A 21,154-nucleotide genomic window follows, 5' to 3' on the forward strand; every position below is an offset into this window, starting at 1 on the left:
GATTTAAAACAATTTCTGATGTGTGGCGCATTGCCACAAGACTTTTTTTTTTAATTCACATATTTCTTTTCTAGATTTTTTTTTTTATCCAATGATGAAATGTTAGAGATTTTGTCAGAGACCAAAGATCCACTCAGAGTTCAGCCACACTTAAAAAAGTGCTTTGAGGGCATTGCTAAGTTGGAGTTCCTGCCCAATCTGGACATTAAAGCCATGTACAGCTCTGAAGGGGAGCGAGTGGAGCTGATTGCACTGATTTCCACGTCTGCGGCAAGGGGTGCTGTTGAGAAGTGGCTCATTCAAGTGGAAGACCTAATGCTCAGAAGTATCCATGACGTGATTGCTGCATCCAGGCTGGTATGTTTCCTAGCATCAAATGCATGTCTGTATTCTACAAATTCTGGGCTTTTCGTTTGTTTGGTGAACATTATTTTATTCTCTATTTCTAACATCATTAGTAAGAATTGATGAGAAAAATATGTACAACAACATATACAACAATATGAGTATGTTAAGAGGAAGTTGTTTTATCAGAGAGAATAATATTGTATATCAATTTAGAATGGGAAAGGGTCCAGCAATAAGCTGATAGAGGAAGTTAGACTGAGATATGAAGGATAAATAGAAAATAGCTAGATAAAGAGTGAATTTGGTATCCTGTGTAACATCTCTGGGCTCAGAAAGATTCAAGGATTTATAAGAAACTGTTAGAAGGTCTTTGTGTCTGAAATAAAATGAATATACTAGAGAATGAAGATAAATGAAGGCTGAAAGAAAGATGAGCAGGGGATTCATTTTTATTTTACATAGGAAGGTTAAAATATTTTAATCAGGAGAAAGTCAAAATATGATTTATATTTTTATACCACTAAGACTATGGTATAAGGATGGATTGGCAGACTATCAAAACAGGAAGACAAATTAGGAGATCCTCATATTAGCCTAGAAGATAGGTGATGTGGTCTGACACTAGATAGTTAGTGGGAAATATGGAGCAAGTTTGGAGTGGATGAGAAATGTATTTGTGTCTAATTTCAGCAGGTCTTAAATTGGTTGTAGAGAAACGGGCAAGGAGGGATAAAATCTCAAGAATTACTTTAGTAATTTTTACATGAGCATATAGGTGAGATTTATTCTGGGAGAATGCCTGGCAGAGAAGTAGGTTTGTGAAAAATCAGAATTTTATTTAAAAAATGTCCACATTAGAATGTTACCAGACACAGTAGCTCACAGTTGCAATCTCAGCTCTGGAGAGGCTGAGGAGAGTGGACTGCCCAGAGTTTGAGGCAAACCTCAGTTATATAACAAGTTCCAGGGCAGCTTGGGCTACAAAATGAGACTCTGTCTCAAAAAGCAAAAAAGGGACCATAAAAATGGCTAAACCAGTAAAGGTTCTTTCTGCCAAGCCTGACAATCTGAGTCTGAACCCTAGAATCCATATGATGGAATGAGGGAACTGATTCCTACCAGTTGTCTTTTGAACTTCACATGTGCATTCATACACACATACATACAAACAGGAACTTATTCTTTTTTCAGATGTTTTTTAAATATTTTAAATATTTTTTAAATATTAAATATTTAAAAATTTCAGATTATTTTTAAATATTTTTCTTATTTTACATATTGATCCTAGTTCCCTCTTCTTCCCATCCACCTATACTCCCCACAGACGCCCCCATCCTGTACCCCATCCACTCCCTAGGGAGGGTAAGGCCTTGCATGAGGGATCAACAAAGTCTGTCAAGTCATTTGGGGTAGGGCCTAGGCCCTCTTCATGTCTCTAGGTTAAGGGAGTATCCCTTCATGGGGAATGGTCTGCTGAAGTCTGTTCCTGCAGTAAGGATACATCCTGGTTCCATTGTCAGAGGTACCATAGACTGCTCAGGCCTCCTACTAACACCCACATTCAGGAATTCTGGGTTGATCCTATGTTGGTTTCCCAGCTATCAGTCTGGGGTCCATGAGCTCCCTCTTGTTCAGGTCAGCTGTGACTGGGTTACCTCACTGAGCATGGTTTCTTCTAGTTCCATCCATTTGCCAGTAATACTCCATTATGTAAATGAACCACATTTTCTTTATCTATCCTTCAGTTGAGGGGTATCCAGGTTACTTCCATGTTCTTGCTATTACAAATAGTGCTGCTATGAACATAGTTGAACAGGTGTCTTTGTTGCATTAGTGTACATCTTTTGGTTATTTGCTTAAGGTGGAATTGTTGGATCTTGTGGTAGACTGATTCCCATTTCCCTGAGAAACTGCCACACTGATTTCCAAAGTGGCTGTATGAGTTTGTACTCCCACCAGCAGTGGAGGAGTGTTCCCCTTTGTCCACATCATCTCCAGCATAAACTGTCATTGTTTTTTATTTTAGCCATTCTGACAGGAGTAAGATGGTATCTTAGAGTTGTTTTGATTTGCGTTTCCCTGATAGCTAAGGATGTTGAACACTTTCTTAAGTGTCTTTCAGCCACTTTAGATTCCTCTATTGAGAATTCTCTAGTTCTATTTCCCATTTTAAATAGGATTATTTGGTGTTTTGGTGACTAGCTTCTTGAGTTCTTTGTATATTTTGGAGATCGGCCCTCTGTTAGTTGTGGGGTTGGTGAAGATTTTTTTCCCATTCTGTGGATTGCCATTTTGTCTGGGGGGGGCTGCATCTGCCTTACAGAAGCTTCTCAGTTTCAGGAGGTCCCATTTATTAATTTTCGATCTCAGTGTCTGTGCTACTGGTGTTATGTTCAGGAAGCAGTCTCCTGTAACAATTTGTTCAAGGGTACCTCCCACTTTCTCTTCTAAGAGGTTCAGTGTGCTGGATTTATGTTGAGGTCTTTGATCCATTTGGACTTTTGTACTTAAGTTTTGTACATTGCAATAGATATGGATTTATCTCCAGTCTTCTAAACACCATCATCCAGTTGGGCCTGCACCATTTGTTGAAGATGCTTTCTTTTTTCCATTGTATAATTGCATGTGCTTTGTCAAAAATCAGGTGATCATTGGTTAATATCAGGGTTTTCAATTCGATTCAGTTGGTCTACATGTCTATTTTTGTGCTAACACCAAGCTGTTTTTAGGACCCTAGCTCTATAGTAGAGCTTGAAGTCAGGGATAGTGATGCCTCTGGAAGTTCCTTTATTGTACAGGATTGTTTTGGCTATCCTGGGTCTTTTGTTTTTCCATATAAAGTTGAGTATTTTTTTTCAAGGAATGTAAAAATTGTGCTGGGATTTTTATGGGATTGCATTGAATCTGTAGATTGCTTTTGTTAAGATTGCCATTTTTACTATGTTTATCCTGCCTATCCATGAGCATGGGTGATCTTTACATTTTCTGGTATCTTCTTTAATTGCTTTCTTTAATAAAGACTCAAAGTTCTTGCTATACAGGTCTTTTATTTGTTTGGTTAGCATTACTGCAATATATTTTATGTTGTTTGTGGCTATTGTAATGAGTGATGTTTCTCTGATTTCTTTCTCAGCCAATTTATTGCCTGTATGCAGTAGGGATACTGATTTTTTTAGTTATTCAGCAAACCTGCCACTTTGCTGAAGGTGTTTATCAGCAACTATAGGAGTTCCCTGGTAGAGTTTTTTGGGTCACTTATGTAAACAATCATATCATCTACAAATAGTGAAAGTTTGACTTCTTCCTTTCCAACTTGTATCCCCTTGATCTCCTTTTGATGTCTTAATTGCTCTAGCTAGAACTTCAAGTACCATATTGAAGAGATATGGAGAGAGTGGACAACCTTGTCTTGTTCCTGATTTTAGAGAAATTGTGTTGAGTTTCTTTCCATTTAGTTTGATGTTGTCTGTTGGTTTGCTGTATATTGCTTTTATTTTATTTAGGTATGTTCGTTCCTGTTATCCCCGATCTCTCTCCACGACCTTTATTATGAAGGGGTATTGGTTTTGACAAAGGCTTTTTTCAGCATGTAGTGAGAAAAATCATGTGATTTTTCTTTTTCAGTTTGTTTATGTGGTGGATTACATTGCTGGATTTTTGTGTGTTGAACCAACATGATTGAGGTGAGGGCAGGCTCTGGATGGTCCTGCATGGCGGGGCAGGTCCACTATCTAGGAACTTAACCAGCAAGGTATATTTTTCCTGTTTTGGTCTCACATGAGCCTATTTTTAAATACATTATATGGTCTCTGTCTTACTTTCCCCGTTGCTTTGATAAAATAACCTCATATAAGCAACTTAAAGAAGGAAGCATTTATTTTAGCTCACAATTCAAGGTACAATCCAAGTGAAGAGAACAGGAGCCAGAAGTAGCCACAGCCAGGAAGAAGAGAACTGTGAATGCTTGTTAGTGCTTAGCTGTCTTCCTCGATTTTATGTACTCGAGAATCTTCTGCACAGGGAATGGTCCCACTCTCATTTAAGATAGGTCTTCTTGAATCAATTAACAAATCAAAACCCTATATAGTCATACCTAGAGGTCTGTCTCCCAGGTAACTATCGTCTCTGTCAGGTTGACAATTAACACTAACCAGCAGTTTGCTTTTCAGTTAAAATTTAACATCAATATACATATTATATTTAACTTGTTTTCAAGCTTTTGTACATGCATAAATTATATATTGCACAACCTTCACCTTTCTTGTGTATAACTTTTAAAATACTTTTTTATACTTACCTTGTAATAGAAATAATGTGTATTGTTCATCAAAAACTTGACAACTAACCCAGCAAAAGAACATAAAAATTGTTGTTAAAAGTTTACCAGATGTCTTTCTTTTGTAACCTTTTAAAGATAGAAATTCATTTTAATTACTTAGGCTTACCCAGAATCTGCAAGGAAAGACTGGGTCAGAGAGTGGCCTGGCCAGGTTGTGCTGTGTGTGTCTCAGATGTTCTGGACTTCCGAGACCCAGGAAGTTATAAGTGGTGGAGCAGAGGTAAAGCATTGTTTGATTTAAACAACAACATTCTTTCTTTTATTTCATATTTTTTTGTTTGCTTGTCTCTTCTTTCCAAAGATAACATCCTCAATTTCTGTATGTGGCATTAAAATTATAAAAATTCTGGAAAGCTTGTTGGTTTTACTAGGATTATGCAAATTCACTCTTTAACTCACTTACATTTTTAAATAGATTATGAAGACATGGTTATTTCACAAATAAATAAATACAGTGTTTTGAGTTTTATATATATATACATTTATAGATAACATCAATTAAACTCATTATTTTTAGGGATTAAAGAAGTACTACAAGGAACTTCAGTATCAACTAAATGATATCGTAGAGCTAGTAAGAGGAAAATTGTCTAAACAGACCAGGATCACACTGGGTGCCTTGGTTACAATTGATGTTCATGCTAGGGATGTTGTTATGGACATGATTGACATGGGTAGGTGACTTTTTCTTTAATTTAAAATGTAAAGTATTGATAGAGTCTAAGAAACAAAGACTTGTGAGTTTTTTTTTTCTTAATTGGGTCCTTTTGGAATGATTTTTAAATTGAAAACATGAATAATTTTAAAATTTGCTGTTATAATAAACAATTACTTTTCAGATTATACACTTAATGATTTTCATTCTTTCTAGGTGTCTCACATGACACTGATTTCCAGTGGCTTGCCCAGCTTCGTTATTACTGGGAATATGATAATGCACGAGTTCGTATAATTAATTGCAATGTAAAGTATGCTTATGAGTATCTTGGTAATTCCCCTCGTCTTGTCATAACTCCTCTGACTGACAGATGTTACAGAACATTGGTATGCACTTATTTTGTTCACACATTAAATAATACTTCTTGGTACAGAATGTATTTTCTTACCCAAATTTAATATTGATTATCCTCATTTATTTAAAAACATTTTTACAGCTATTTGTGTGTGTGTAAAAGAGAGAGGGAGAGGGGGAGGGGGACATGCAATGCAGCAATACATATGTAGAAATCAGAAAACAACTTTCAGGAGTCTGTTCTCTCCTACCTTATGGGACCTGAGTATTAAACTCAGGTTCTCAGTTTGGTGTCAGATACTTTTACCTGCTTGCCATCTCACTGGCCACTCATTTGTTAACTTATCCCTAATAATCTAATGCACTTATCCTTTCCTAACCCCACCTTTTCTTTTAAAAATTATTTTACCTTATATATGTGTATGTGTCTACAGATATATAATATAAAATGTGTGCATGTCAGTGAAAATGCTGCTGTGTGCCCCAGTATGCGTATATGCCACAGAGGATGACTTTGAGGACTATGTTCCTGCCTTCTCCCATTGGTTCAAGGACTGAACTCAGGTTCCCAGGCTTATATAGCAAGCACTTCTACTGCTCAGCTTGTCACACCTCCAGATTCTTTTTATGTGGAATTATAATACTGAGTACTTACTTCTCATCCCCCCCCCCCCGTTTAACATACAAAAGTGTTTAAATTCCATTGTATGTAAGTCATGAGTCACTTCCATTGCATATGAGTCATGAGTCACTTCCATTGTGATTAATTAAAAAAAGAAAGGTTACTGAAGATAAAAGACAAAGCCAGAGGTTCGGAAGATAGTGTCTGTTTTTTACAGTGAAGTATTAGAAAGAAGACAGGAGAAACTCAGAGTACATTCTAGAAATTCCCAATTAATGCTGCTGACTATGAACAACAGAACTAAAAGTAGGGGCCAGAGTGCTGCGCTTTGTGGAGAAGCTGTAAAGACCAAACTATTAAAACCTATGATAATGATAATAATGGATAGAATATAGGACTCCTGGGTAAATCTAAATTTCAAATGAGTAAAAAATTTGTATTTGAGGATAGAGTTACATTCTAGAAAATATTTCTAGGCTATTGTGTCTCGTGTAAATGCCACAAAATATGTATTTGAAAAAATGAGATGTTTCCCAAAATTAGATGGTATAGTGAACACAGCAAGGATGTATGACAGTATGACATATGTTATTAGCACCATCTACTGTTAACTGAAGCATCATTACATGGTGTTTGGCGCATGCGTGCACATGTGCGTGCGTGCGTGCGTGCGTGCGTGTGTGTGTGTGTGTGTGTGTGTGATGTTTTCTCTAAATAGTTCAAGGGAAGTGCTAACAAATAATCTACTGTTCATCTAAAATTCAAATTTCCCTATGCATTCTGTATTTTTATTTGCTACATCTGTCAAGCCAACCTGGGAATTGAGGAGGGACATGAAGGAACTCATTTAATGAGTGGAAAGTTGAATTCTCTAGAAACAGATGAAATGAGGATTAATGTGCATATGATTTATAAATTCATATACTAATGAATTTAAACTCTGATTAATGATAAAAAGGAGTCCATATTAACTGTAATACTAAGTAGGAAGCAATAATATTGATAAGAGAAATATAGAGTAGTTCTTTGGGGGTTGCAGAAAATGAGTATGTTCTCCAAGGCAAAATCTAGAGAAATCATAAAAAACAAATTTGTTTGTCTTCCAAATATGGACCCCATTTGTAACACTTATTTCAGGTGTTTACCCTTTTTTGCAACAAGTCATCTGGAAGGTATCTTTATTATCGTCTACCAATATCTCCACATCTACTTTCTGAAGAAAATCACCTTGAATGAATTTTACTCCCCCAGTGCTAGAGTCTCTGTTCTTGAAGGGGAACTATGCATATATGAAGTATTAGACAACAATTTTTATAGCTGTAAATTTCTATGCTGAAAAGTAACTGAACAATATAATAATAACTGGTTTTCCTGAAACTATAAATACAAATAACTTTATTTGGTCAGCAACTATCTAGTTTGGTATTTGTTTTTTCCCCTAGGTAATCATAGATTTCTTTTCACACATAACTTTTTTTTTTCTAGATAGGTGCGTTCTATTTAAACCTTGGAGGTGCTCCAGAAGGGCCTGCAGGCACAGGAAAAACGGAAACCACCAAAGACCTGGCCAAAGCTCTTGCTGTACAGTGTGTGGTGTTCAACTGCTCTGATGGGCTAGACTACCTAGCAATGGGAAAGGTAGTCATGTCAAATGTTACACCTGGGTCTTCCTGGGCACAATGAGGCAAACTGATATGCTAATATTACTGGATTGTAGTTTCAGTGTTACTTGAAGTGGTAATGACATTGGAAATATCCTTGGAGCTCTTTAAGCTTAATTTTTGATTTTGACTTAGAAGTTCAAATGTTTTTGTTTTGTTTTGTTTACAAATGATGTTCTTTCTTAAGAAAATTCACCATTTTCCTTGGATATCCTTAGTTTTTTAAAGGTTTGGCTTCTTCAGGCGCCTGGGCTTGCTTTGATGAGTTTAATCGGATTGAACTGGAAGTGTTGTCAGTGGTGGCACAGCAGATTCTTTGCATTCAGAGAGCCATTCAGCAGAAATTGGATGTGTTTATTTTTGAAGGGACAGAACTTAAGCTTAATCCAAACTGTTTTGTAGCTATTACCATGAATCCTGGCTATGCAGGACGTTCTGAATTGCCAGACAACCTCAAGGTAATTTTTTTGAGAGTAGAAGTTTGTTAATTAAAACAGATAGCATAATCCATTCAAACTGTAGTAAATTCACCCATATAGATTGTCATTTTCTATCCCCTTTTCCCTTTGGTAAAAAATAAACCTCAAACCCTCATTTGTTTGGTTATGCAGGGGCTTGGGCTCAGGCATACTAAACAAGTGCTCTACCCAAGGCTGCTTTTGTTTTTATTTTGAGAAGTCCCACTAAAATGCCTAGTCTGGCCTTGAACTTGCATTTCTCCCATTTCAATCTCTTAAGTAGCTAGGATTGTGCATATAAGCCACCATGCCCACTTTCTAAAGCATTTTTAGAAATCCAAAGCTACCAGTACATAAAAACGTTTAACTACTGCTAAAAAATAGTTTATAAATAGATATTGTATTTAAGGAATAAATTTACTATCAGCATCTTTTGATCCTGTTTCTGCCTCAGGTTCTTTTTAGAACAGTAGCTATGATGGTTCCAAACTACGCCCTTATAGCAGAAATCTCCCTCTACTCCTATGGATTTTTGAATGCAAAACCTCTGTCTGTGAAGATAGTAATGACCTACAGGCTGTGCTCAGAGCAGCTATCATCACAGTTTCATTATGACTATGGAATGAGGGCAGTGAAAGCGGTTTTAGTGGCAGCTGGGAATCTAAAATTAAAATACCCTAATGAAAATGAAGATATACTGGTAAGTGTTAATTAAATATGTACATTGTGAAAACATCAGTGGAAAGATAAGTTCTTTAGTGAGGTCAGTCAGGAACTGTACATAGCAACAAGAGAGTTGTTGCTCCAAATCTTTTAGGTAAGATTGAAGTTGTAATTTTAGGTTACTTATTGTATTTTACCTTAACACAAGGCGCCTTTATGTTTGATAACCATAGTGTTAGTTTCTCATTATGGGAGTTCAATGTAAAGTAAACTGACTTTAGCTAAGGGTATGTGTGTGTTCAGTGAGCATATAAGTGTAAGCAATTAAATTACATTATCCTTTTTGTGATTTTAGCTTCTTCGATCCATTAAAGATGTAAATGAACCAAAGTTTCTATCACATGACATACCTTTATTTAATGGAATAACTAGTGACTTATTTCCTGGTATTAAACTTCCTGAAGCTGACTATAATGTAAGTGAACCCATGAGAATGACTTACTTTGTACAACAAATTCAACTGATGGCTCAGTTGTTTACAAACCTTTGTTAAATTGGGGACCTTATTCTGTTTGGATAGTCTTGTAAGGGTGAGTTTGGAGTCATTCCTTATTTTTCAGAAATTTTGTAAGAGTTTGAGAGCCATTGATATTAGTTCTTTAAATGTTTAGCAAAATCCACTGTGATTATTGTGACTATCAAAATACACAAAATTCAAATAAATTTTGAAATAGGAAAATGTGTGTGTGTGTGTGTGTGAGAGAGAGAGAAACAGAGAGAGAGAGAGAGAGAGAGAGAGAGAGAGAGAGAGAGAGAGAGAGAGAGAACATTAAAAAAGGGAGCCATTATAGGATTGAAGAGAAAATTGAACCTAAAGAAATGTCTAGAGATCTACAAGACTGACTCCAACTAACAATTTGAGCAACAGTGGAAAGGCTACCATAAATGCCCTTCCCTGATTATGAGATCAACAACTAACTTATCCACCATGATGGAGCCCTCTTCTAGTACCTGTTGGAAACAGGAGCAAACACCCATGACTAAACACTGAGCTGAACTAGAATCCAGATGCAGAGAGGGAGGACAAGACCAGGTTGCAGAAACACATAGAGACAGCTGACCTGAACAAGGAGGAGCTAACGGGCCCCCAGACTGATAGCTGGGAATCCAGCATAAGACTGACTCAAACCCCCTGAACATGGGTCTCAGCTAGAAGGCCTGAGCAGTCTAAGGGACCTCAGACAGTGGAACCAGACAGTGGATGTATTCCTGGTGCACAAAAGGACCTTGCGGGCACATACCCCACGGAGGGATACTTAACCTAGAGAAAAGAGAGAAGTCCTAGTTCCTCCATCAAATGACAGATTTAGATGGCCCCTTCTGGAAGGCATCATGTGGAGTGAGGGGGGGGAATGGAGGGGAGGGTGGCCAGGGTGCATGTGAAGGGGGGAGAGAGGGAATTAGAGAGAGAGGGAGAGGGAACTGGGATTGATATGTAAAATAAAAAGAAAAAAAAGAAAAAGAAAAAAAGATATTTGATATGCTTGTTATCTTAAATCTGTTAAGGTTTGGTTAATTGCTTAATATACGGTCCATTTTGTAAACTTTTTATTCATACTTAAGAATATGTATTCTGTTGCTACTGGGGAGAATATTTGGGTCTGTTAGGTCCAATTGGATGAAGTGTAATTCAGGTTTGTTTCTTTATTGATTTGATGTTTGGATTATCTGTGAATGTTGAGAACCTTAGTATTTTGCTGTCTATCACTAGATATCCAATGCTAGGTGTAAATTTATAACTGCTTTGTCTCCTTGAAAACTGTCCTCTTTGTTATTTCTTTGCCTTTTTTTTTTTTTTTTTTTTTTTTTTTTTTGTTTGTTTTTCAAGTCAAGGTTTCTCTATGTAGCTTTGGAGCCTGTTCTGGAACTCGCTTTGTAGACCAGGCTGGCCTTGAATTCTTAGAGATCCACCTGCCTCTGCCTCTGGAGTGCTGGGATTATAGGCATACACCACCACCACCACCCAGCTTTATTTTTATTTTCACAGCGTATCTTTTTTAAAACATCCATTTGCTTTTGCTCTGTAAGTGTTCTATAAGATGAAATGAGCAGCAAATGCTTGGGACTTATGTTTGTTTAACCCATGCATGCCACAGCTCTCATTTAGAGGTCAGAGAACAGCTGGCAGGGGCCAGTTCTCAGGGCCTGAACAAAAGTCCTCAGGCTTGGTTGGTAGCAGGTGCTTTTACCTGCTGAGTCAGCCCTTACTGATATATAAGGAGTAACCCATGCTAGTTTGTTAAATGTTTTATGTTTTCACATCTATTTTCCCCTTGTTTTCTTTGTTGTTTGAAGGCTTCCTGTAGTGATATGCTTTCCTGAGGTTTACATAAAATATATTATAGCTGACTTTTTAAAGTAGGTAGTAACTTTAATTCATATTTACATACTATACTTAAACTCCTGTTTTCCCATTTTATGTTTTTAGTATCACACTATATCTTCCTAAAATTTGTATCACTTAATTACATTTGACTTGTTATTTGTCTTAGGTAGTTTTGTCTTTTAATCTTTCTATCAGATAGAATTTGTTTACCCAATGCCATTATTGTATTATGGTGTTTGGGATTTGACAATATACTTATTCTTTTTCCTTTTTTTAAGCAAGAAGTGAAACTATCTTTAATCACAAATATGATTTTGTATAGAAAATCTTGAATACTTATATAATAATTATGAAACATAGTTTAGCAAGATTATAGAATACACTATACAAAATCCAGTCACATTTCTGTATGTTTGCAATAAACAATCCAAAGTGAAATTAAGAAAACAGTTCATAGCCAGGCGTGGTGGCACGTGCCTTTTTTCCCAGCACTTGGGAGGCAGAGGCAGGTGGATCTCTATGAATTTGAGGTCAGCCTGAACTACAAAGCAAATTCCAGGACAGCCAGAGCTGTTACACAGAGAAACCCTGTTTCGAAAAATTAAAAATAACAAACAAAACCCAAAAAACAAAACGAAAACCTACCAGTTCATTTTCAATGGAAACAAAAAGAATATAATTCTAAAGAACTAATTTGGTAAAAAATGTAAAATATTTACTCTGAAATTTACAAAATTTCATTGAACAAAAGTCAACAAGCTTAGTGAAATAGTGCATTTCTAGGATCCCAGAATTCAAGACCAAGGAGTATAAAGCAGGAGGCCATTCTGGGTATACTGACTATAATTTCCTCTCCCTTTACTCCTCCCAGTTCCTCCCTTCTGATCTGGATCCACTCTGTTTCTGTCTCTCATGAAAAAACAAACAGGATTCTATTGAATAAAAATATATCATATAATATAATAAGTTAAAAACTAACACATCATTTTTGTACAAGACAATAGAAGGAAAAGAGCACAAGAGAAAGCACAAGAATCAGAGATCCACTCATTCACACACCAGGAGTCCCATAGAACACTAAACTGGAAGTTGTAATATATACACAAAGGACCTGGTGCAGACCCATGCAGGTCCTGTGCAAGATCTGTGAGTTCACGATAGCTTTGATAATGTTGGGTAGAGGGTCTTGTTTCCTTGGTGTCCTCCATCCTCCCTGGCTCTTGCACTCTTTCCACCTCCTCTTCCATGGGGTTCTCTGTGCCCTGAATAGAGGGACTTGATTGAGACATCCCATTTAAGTGTTCCAAGGTCATTCACTCTTTGCTTAATTCCTGGCTATGGATCTCTGTATTTGTTCCCATCTACTGCAGGGGGAACCTTCTCTGATGATGACTAAGCATGAAAGTAGTGAGTATAGCAGAATGTCATTAGTAGTCATTTTATTGCTATTGTTTCTTTGAGTGTAGCATTTGGTTTTAATCTAGGTTCCCCGGACTATCTGGTCTCTGATTATTCGTCACCCAAGCAGTCTTGGGGTTTGGGTTACATCTCATGGTGTGGGATTTCAGATATTGGTCGGTTAGTACCACAAGCTTTGTGCTACTATTGCCCTAGCATATTTTGCAGACTGGACACCATTGGAGAGCAAAGAATTTGTGGCTGGCTTGGTGTTTATCTTTCTCCTTTGGTAGTAAATAAAGAGTACCTTCCTGTAATAAAGATGATAGAAGTAGGAGTGAAGGCTCTATGTAGGAAGCAGCTTGACTTCTCCATGTTCAATGAATTGTGTAGGTATTGTATTCAGCAATGGGGCCTTGCTGTTGTATTCCCCATCCCTACCTCCTCTCCTTCCACTCTATCCACCCATCCCAGTCTCACCCCATCCATCCTTAACTATCTGTTCTGTTTGCTTTCCCTAACAAGATCTGTCTGTCCCCTTACTCTCTTCCTCTACACCTGCTCTTTGTGATTCCACAGATGGCTGTTTTGTTTTCAGGGACCTAACAGCTAATATCCACATGTAAGCAAATGCATACCATATTTATCTTTTCTGGGTCTGGGATACCTCACTCAAGATGATTTTTTCAAGTTCCATCTATTTACCTGTGAATCTCATGACTTCATTTTTTTTTTAATGGATGAGTATACTCCATTGTATAAATGTTCCACATTTTCTTTATCCATTCTTCTGTTGAGACTTGTAGGTTGTTTCCAATTTCTGGCTATTATGAATAGAGCAGCAATGAACATGGCTGAGCAACTGTCTCTATGATAGAATGAAGCATCTTTTGGGTATATTTCCAATAGCTGGATCTTGGGGTATACTTTTAATAGTGAGGTTCATCCTCCCATGTTTTTGTGTGCTATCCAGCTGTAGTATAGATCTTTTCTTCCACCAGAAATTTATTTTGGGGGAGGGGTGTTAGAACAGGGTTGAGACAGGGGCTCACAATTTATCTTTGGCTGGCTTGTATCTCTCTATGTAAAACAGACTGGCCTAAAACTTTAGAAAGCTACCTGCTTTTGCTCTAAGTACTGGGATTAAAGGCGTGTACTACATTAAAGAGGACTTTAAAAGAGCTATAGCTGTACTTTCCCAGTGTCTTATTAGGGTCTTTATTGCTGTAATGAAACACCATAACCAAAACCAACTTGAGGAGGAAAGGATTTTTTTAAATTTATTTATTTTTTATTTTACATGTCGATCCCAGTTCCCTCTCCCTCCCTCCCTCTTACCATCTCTACCCCCTCACATGCAGCACCCTGGCCACCCTCCCCTCCTATCCCCACACCCCAATTCCACATGTAGGGCAATGACATCCAGGTGGGGTCATATAAATCTGTCAAGTTATTTGAAGTAGGGACTAGGACTTCTCTCCTGTCTCTAGGTTAAGGCAGTATCCCTCCATGGGGGATGTGTTCGCAAGGTCGAAAGGATTTTTTTTTTTTTTTTTTTTTTTTTTAACGTACACTTCAGTATCATAGGAACCTGGAGGCAGGAGCTGATTGTAGAGGTCATGGAGAAGTGCTGCTTACTGGCTTTCTCCTCATGGCTTTCTCGGCTTTCTTTCTTACAGAACCCAGGGTTGCATCACCCACAATGGGCTGCCTCCCACCCCCATCAGTCACCAGTTAAGAAAATGCTGTACAGGTTTCCCTGCAGCCCAATCTTATGGAGGCATTTTCTCCATTTGAGGTCCTCTCCTTTCAGATCACTGTATCTTGTCTTAAGTTGAGTTGACATAAAATTAGCCAGGATACCCAGGAAAGACTAACCCATTTCTAAGTTCTTTCAGAATAATTTGCAACAACAGTACATTATAGCTCTTAATTTTTTTCTATTTGTAAGATTTTTATTTTATTAACAATCTTTTTTTAATTTTACTTTATTATTTTTTTATTTTACATATCGATCCCAGTTCCCTCTCCTTCCCTCTTTTCCTCCTTCCCACCCTCCCTCCCTCTTACATGGCTCTTAAATTTTAAATGGCATTTTTAGCTTCTCTGTTTATTCCTAGTTGCTATGGTATGAAGGATTATCTAGCATATTCTTTTGTGTTTTAACCAAAAATAGTTTTTTGGCACACACCTTTAAAGAGCTAGAATACTATGATCAATAATAACTTACATTGACATATTAACAGCATTTTAGCCTTATTTATTCTTTTTAATTAAAAATCTCTGTCTAAATGATTTTTAATAACATTTCATAGAAACACACTCCATTTTTATTTTATTTCAGGAATTTTTGGAATGTGCACATGAAACCTGCCAAGCACATAATCTTCAACCTGTTAAGTTTTTTCTTGAAAAGATGATTCAGACATATGAAATGATGATTGTTCGACATGGGTAAGGATATTGATTATCTGCTATAGTTTGATGTTATTTTAAATTAAACTAAATAACAAAAAGAAGCAATAAACTTTTATTTATGAGGGTGAGAACAAATAACTTCTCCTTTCTCAGTAGCTTACAGCAAAAAACAAAGAACTGGGGTGGGGGTATGCACCTGTAACCCTAGCTTATGATCATGTGAGGCAGGAGGATCTTGTATTCCAGGCCAGATTGGCCGGTATATGAAGATCTTGTCTCAGAAACTGGAGTAAACACAGCTCATGCTGTTTGGTAACAATTCTGAAATCCACTTGGACACATGATGGTGCCATTTCAAGAGACGGATATACTGTGAAACTAATGGAGTTTAAGCTTGAAGGCTTTTTCCTGGTAGGGAACCATCCAAGCAGCTGTAAACATTTTATGTATATAATTTATTTTATAAGGCATTATTAAAGTAGATATTTAATTTTGTGTACATAACTTTACATATATATGTATACATATATACATACATATGTGTGTATACATATACATATACATACATATATATATATATATATATATATATATATATATATGTTTTTTCCTTTACAAGATCTCTTATATTGTGTAAACTTAAGGCTCTTTTTAACATCTTGGATCTAACTCTGCTTGATTCTTGTTTCCTGGGAGGGACTTTCTAATCAGCTGTATTCCATGGGACTCAACTTTTGAAAAGTCTTCCTATTTTTGTCTTCTTTCCTCAATATGCATGTGTTGATGGATTGTCTCCATCTCTTTTTATTAATTTTGGTTTGAAGTCTAACTTGTTAGATATTAGGATAGCCACACCTGCTTGCTTCTTGGGTCCATTTGATTGGAAGATCCTTTCCCAACCCTGAGGTAATGTCTATCTTTGAAGCTTAGATGTGTTTCTTGTATGCAGCAGAAGGATGGATTCTGTCTTCGTATCCATTCTGTTAGCCTGTGTCTTTTTATAGGCGAGTTAAGACCATTAATGTTGAAGGAAAGTAAGGCCCATTGATTGTTAATGCTTATTTGTTTTAGATTTATTGTTGGCAGTGGTATTTGAATATATTTGTCCTGCTTTACCCTTGGATTCTAGTGAAGTGGGATTATCTATTGCTTATGTCTTTGTGAGTGTAGTTAACTTTCTTGGGTTGGAGTTTTCCTTCCAGAACTTTCTGTAGGGCTGGATTTGTAGATACATATTGTGAAAACCTGGTTTTGTCATTAAATATCTTGTTTTCTCCATCTATAGTGATTGAGAGTTTTTCTGGGTATAGTAGCCTGGGCTGGCATTCGTGGACTCTTAGTACTTGTAGAACATCTATCCGGGACCTTCAGGCCTTGAGAGTTTCCATGGAGAATTCAGGTGTAATTTTGATAGGTCTGCCTTTATATGTTACCTGTCCTTTTTCCTTCGCTGCTCTTAATATTATTTCTTTATTCTGTATGTTAGGTGTTTTGATTATTATGTGTTCATGGGGTCTCTTTTCTTTGGTCCAGTCTATTTGAGGTTCATTATGCTTCTTGTACTTTCATGAGCATGTCCTTCTTCAGATTGGGAAAGTTTTCCTCAATGATTTTGTTGAATATATTTTCTGTGCCTTTGAGCTGGGCTTCTTCACCTTCCTCTATGCCTATTATTCTTAGGTTTGGCTTTTTCATTGTGTCCCACATTTCCTGGATGTTTTGTGTTAAGGATTTGTTGGATTTACGATTTTCTTTGGTCAATGAATCTATTTCCTCTAGTTCATCTTCAGCGCCTGAGATTCTCTCTTCCATCTCTTGTATCCTGTTGATTATGCTTGTGTCTGTAGTTCCCGATCATTTGCCTAGTTTTTCTATTTCCAGCATTCCTTCAGTTTGTGTTTTCTTTATTGTCTCTATTTCAGTTTTCAAGTCTTGAACCATTTCCTTCAACTGTTTGTTTTTTTCTTGGCTTTCTGTACTTTCTTTAAGAAATTTGTTCATTTCTTTCAATTTTTTGTTTGTTTTTTCTTCTATTTCTTTAAAGGATTTTCTCACATCGTCTTTGAGGGCCTCTATCATTTTTATGATAATAATTTTTAAGTCTTTCTCTTCTGTTTCATCTGGTTTGGGGTGTTCAGGTCTAGTTGGTGTTGAGTCCCTAGATTCTGGTGGTGTTATGCTTGTTTTTCTAATAGGTGTTTTCTTGTATTGCAGACTTCCCATCTCTTCTTCCAGTAGGTGTAGGTGGGGTCTCTCTCTCTCTCTCTCTCTCTCTCTCTCTCTGGTACTCCCCAGGTGGGCTTAGGTAGGTCAGAGGTTCGATGTCTGTAGCTCTGGGTGATCCAAGCTCTCTAGGAGGTCTCTCCTCAGGCAGGGGCCTGGCGATGAGGGTCAAAGACTAGGCTGCAATTCAAGATGTTCCGGGTGCGTTGATAGGCAGATCTAGCCTAGGCCTGGCACTCTCCAGCTGAGGCCTCTTTAGCAGAAGCCCGGTGATAAGGGTCACGGATCCAACCTGCAGGGGCTCAGAATGGCCCAGAGGGGATAGGCGGATCTCTGAGAGGGGCCCAGAACTCCAGTAGAGGACCACGTTTTTTTTATTGTACCTAATATCACTGTGTTTACTACCCTTTCCTCTTCACTAGGTGTATGATCTGTCTTCCAAGTTACCTAAGTGGTTCAATTCAGAAAATGTTTTACCATTGTATAACAACAGTAGTCAATCATTTATCCTCTGGAAACTTAATTTGCCCTGGTTTCTAAGTTAGTGCCTTATATTTCTTTTATTATTGCAAAAACACCCTCCCTAAGACAGGCTGAGTACACTGTTGGAACAACCAGCCAAAATGTTAGTGATTTACAACGCAAAGGCACAGTTCATTTATAGGTTACCAGGGAGACTCTGTCTATTATAGTCACAAAGAGTAGCCACCATTCCTCCATTGTGGCTTACATTCTTGCTGGGGGGTGGGGGGTAACGGAGCTCTGTCAGTTCCCTTACTGGAAATTACCTACCTTGTATGACTCATTGGTTGGAATTGGTCACCTCATGTTTCCACAGAGTGGTAAGGAAGCCTGTGTGCCAGGAGGAGGTCTGCAAATCTTTGGCAAAGTGTACTTTGCCACTACAGCAATTGAAAGCTTTAGAAACAGTTCTTCCCATGCCTTGGGCTTTATTTTAACAATATATAAATAATAAAATTTTATTGTCATTTTAAACTCTTCATAGTCTATTTTTGATAGTGTTATGAATGTGGGAAATTCAGTGTAGACTTGATCAGTTTAGAGGAGTAGTGAATAATTATCTGAGGAAACATTTTAGAGATTCAAAAACAATGTAGGGCGATTAACACAGAGTGGTGTTTTCTATGCTGGTATAAATTGTTTAATTGGACATATGTTTACCATCTTATTGTATAATTATCTTTCATAGTTTTATGCTGGTAGGAGAGCCTTTTGCTGCTAAGACAGAAGTTCTGCATGTGTTGGCTGATACTTTAACTCTTATGAATGAACGCAACTATGGAGAGGAAGAAAAGGTCATGTACAGGACTGTAAACCCAAAGTCAATTACTATGGGCCAGCTTTTTGGACAGTTTGACCCTGTGTCTCATGAGGTAATCTGCAAGATAACACTCTTGTACATTTTTTTTTACCAATTAAAACAAAGAAGCTGTTTGTTTATTGTTGGTTTGGCATTCAGTATTTACAACAAACAAGTTGTATTGCCCAGGCATGGGCTATTGTATACAAGAATGTAATTGATATTAACCAACTTTTCAGGCTCCAGTAAATTTTTGTCAATACATATGACTTTAATTTGACTTTAATTTTTTTAAAACAATCTTTTTTTTAAATTTTACATACCAAATTCAAGTTTCCCCTCCCTTCCCTCCTGCCATTCACCCCCATCTTTCCCCACCCTACCCCACATCCACTCCTCAGAGAGGGTGAGGCCTCCCATGGGGGGGGTCAACAAAGTCTGTCCCATCACTTTATCACATTGAGGCAGGACCAAGGCCCTCCCCGCTGTGTCTAGGCTGAGCATGGTATCCCTCCACAGGGAATGGGCTCCAAAAAGCCAGTTTATGCACTAGGTCCCACTGCCAGTGGCCCCATAGACTGTCTAAGCCACACAACCATCACCACATTCAGAGGGCCTTGTTCAGTTCTGTGCAGGTTCCCCCGCTGTCAGTCCAGTCAGTGAGCTCCCACTAGCTCAGGTCAGCTGTCTGTGGGTTTCCCCATCATGGTCTTGATCCCTGTGTTCATATTATCATTCCTCTCTGTCTTTGACTGGACTCTGGGAACTCAGCCCAGTGCTTAGCTGTGGGTCTCTGCATTTGCTTCCATCAGTTTCTAGATGAAGGCTCTATGATGACAATTAAGGTAGTCATCAGTCTGATTACAGAGGGAGGCCAGTTCAGACACCCTCTCCATTATTGCTTAGAGTCTTAGCTGGGGTCATCCTTGTGGATTCCTGGGAATTTCCATAGTGCCAGGGTTAGTTATAACTAACTGCATAATGACTCCCTGATTCAAGATATATCTTTCCTTGCTCTCCCTATCTGTCATTCCCCAAACTGTACCATCCCATTCCCTCAGGTTCTCCTCCTCCTCCCCTGCCCCATCTCCTTCTACACTGTCCCTCCTTCCCTTCCCCAGGGGAATCTATGTATTCTCTATTAGGGTCCTCCTTGTTACCTAGCTTCTCTGAGGTTGTGGACTGTAGGCTGGTTATCCTTTGCTGTATGTTTAATGTCCACTTATGAGTGAATACATGCTGTCTTTGTCTTTCTGGGTCTGGGTTATCTCACCCAGGATGGTTTTTTATAATTCCATACCTTTCCTGTGCATTATAAAGAAAGAAAGTAGAAGCATTTACATGTTTTTAATGACAAATGCAATTTATTTAATGAAGGAAGCTTTTTCAGCTTTTCCTTTTTCCTCAGTGGACTGATGGCATTGTGGCAAACACATTTAGAGAATTTGCCTTAGCAGAGTCACCTGACCGGAAATGGGTTGTATTTGATGGTCCTATTGACACTTTGTGGATAGAGAGTATGAATACAGTCTTGGATGATAATAAAAAGGTAAATTACTACTATTTAAAGTAGAAATTACTCATATATAATTAAGCAAGTCTAGGATTATATAGTTAAAGTGTGTAAAAAATTAAATACATTTGTAAATTGTCTTTTCAGTAAAGACTATGCTATAATAAGTCTTTTGTAAGCTAAAGTGTGTAAAAATTGAATACATTTGTAAATTGTCTTTTCAGTAAAGACTATGTTATAATAAGACTTTTGTTTTTTGTCTTAGTCATTGTTCTATTGCTGTGAAGAGACACCATGATCAAAGCAGCTCTAATAAAAGAAATCCTTTAACTGGGGGCTTGCTTGCAGTTTCAACAGGGTTAGTTTATTATCATCATGGCAGGAACATGGAAGCATTCATGCAGGTTGAGATCTACATCATGATCATAGGCAGAGATACTCTGGGTTTGGCATGGCCTTTTGAAACCTCAAAGCCTACACCTAGTGACACACTTCTTCCAACAATGTCACACACACCTACCAATCCTTTTAATCCTTTCAAATAGTGCAACCCCCTGGTTGATTCAGCATTCAAATATATAAGCTTATGAAGGCCAGTCTTATCCAAGCCACCATAGTAATCTACCAGTAAAATGGGATGGAGAGATTGCCTAGTCATTAACAACACTGTCTTCTCCTCTGGGAACTGATGACCTAAGATCTGTGTTCAAGTCCCAGCCCCCACATGGTGGCTAGCAGTCATCTGTAACTCAGGCTTTGATACTTCATGCACATATAGACATGTGGGCAAAA

The 21,154-nt window shown here is 37.7% G+C and overlaps 1 protein-coding gene across 1 annotated transcript in view; it reads left to right on the top strand.

Moving 5' to 3' along the window:
- Dnah12 (dynein axonemal heavy chain 12) overlaps positions 1–21,154 on the top strand; it is a 180,611-nt gene that overhangs the window by 56,908 nt on the left and 102,549 nt on the right. Inside the window, exons 21-31 of the mRNA XM_051176738.1 lie at positions 75–357; positions 4,788–4,907; positions 5,205–5,361; positions 5,559–5,731; positions 7,807–7,959; positions 8,201–8,440; positions 8,895–9,140; positions 9,459–9,578; positions 15,232–15,341; positions 18,739–18,922; positions 20,258–20,398. Coding sequence (XP_051032695.1) covers positions 75–357; positions 4,788–4,907; positions 5,205–5,361; positions 5,559–5,731; positions 7,807–7,959; positions 8,201–8,440; positions 8,895–9,140; positions 9,459–9,578; positions 15,232–15,341; positions 18,739–18,922; positions 20,258–20,398 — 1,927 coding nt within the window. The remainder of the gene's footprint in view (positions 1–74; positions 358–4,787; positions 4,908–5,204; positions 5,362–5,558; positions 5,732–7,806; positions 7,960–8,200; positions 8,441–8,894; positions 9,141–9,458; positions 9,579–15,231; positions 15,342–18,738; positions 18,923–20,257; positions 20,399–21,154) is intronic.

Source organism: Phodopus roborovskii, unplaced genomic scaffold (assembly GCF_943737965.1).
Source record: "Phodopus roborovskii unplaced genomic scaffold, PHOROB, whole genome shotgun sequence".
In the NCBI taxonomy this organism is placed as follows: domain Eukaryota; kingdom Metazoa; phylum Chordata; class Mammalia; order Rodentia; family Cricetidae; genus Phodopus; species Phodopus roborovskii.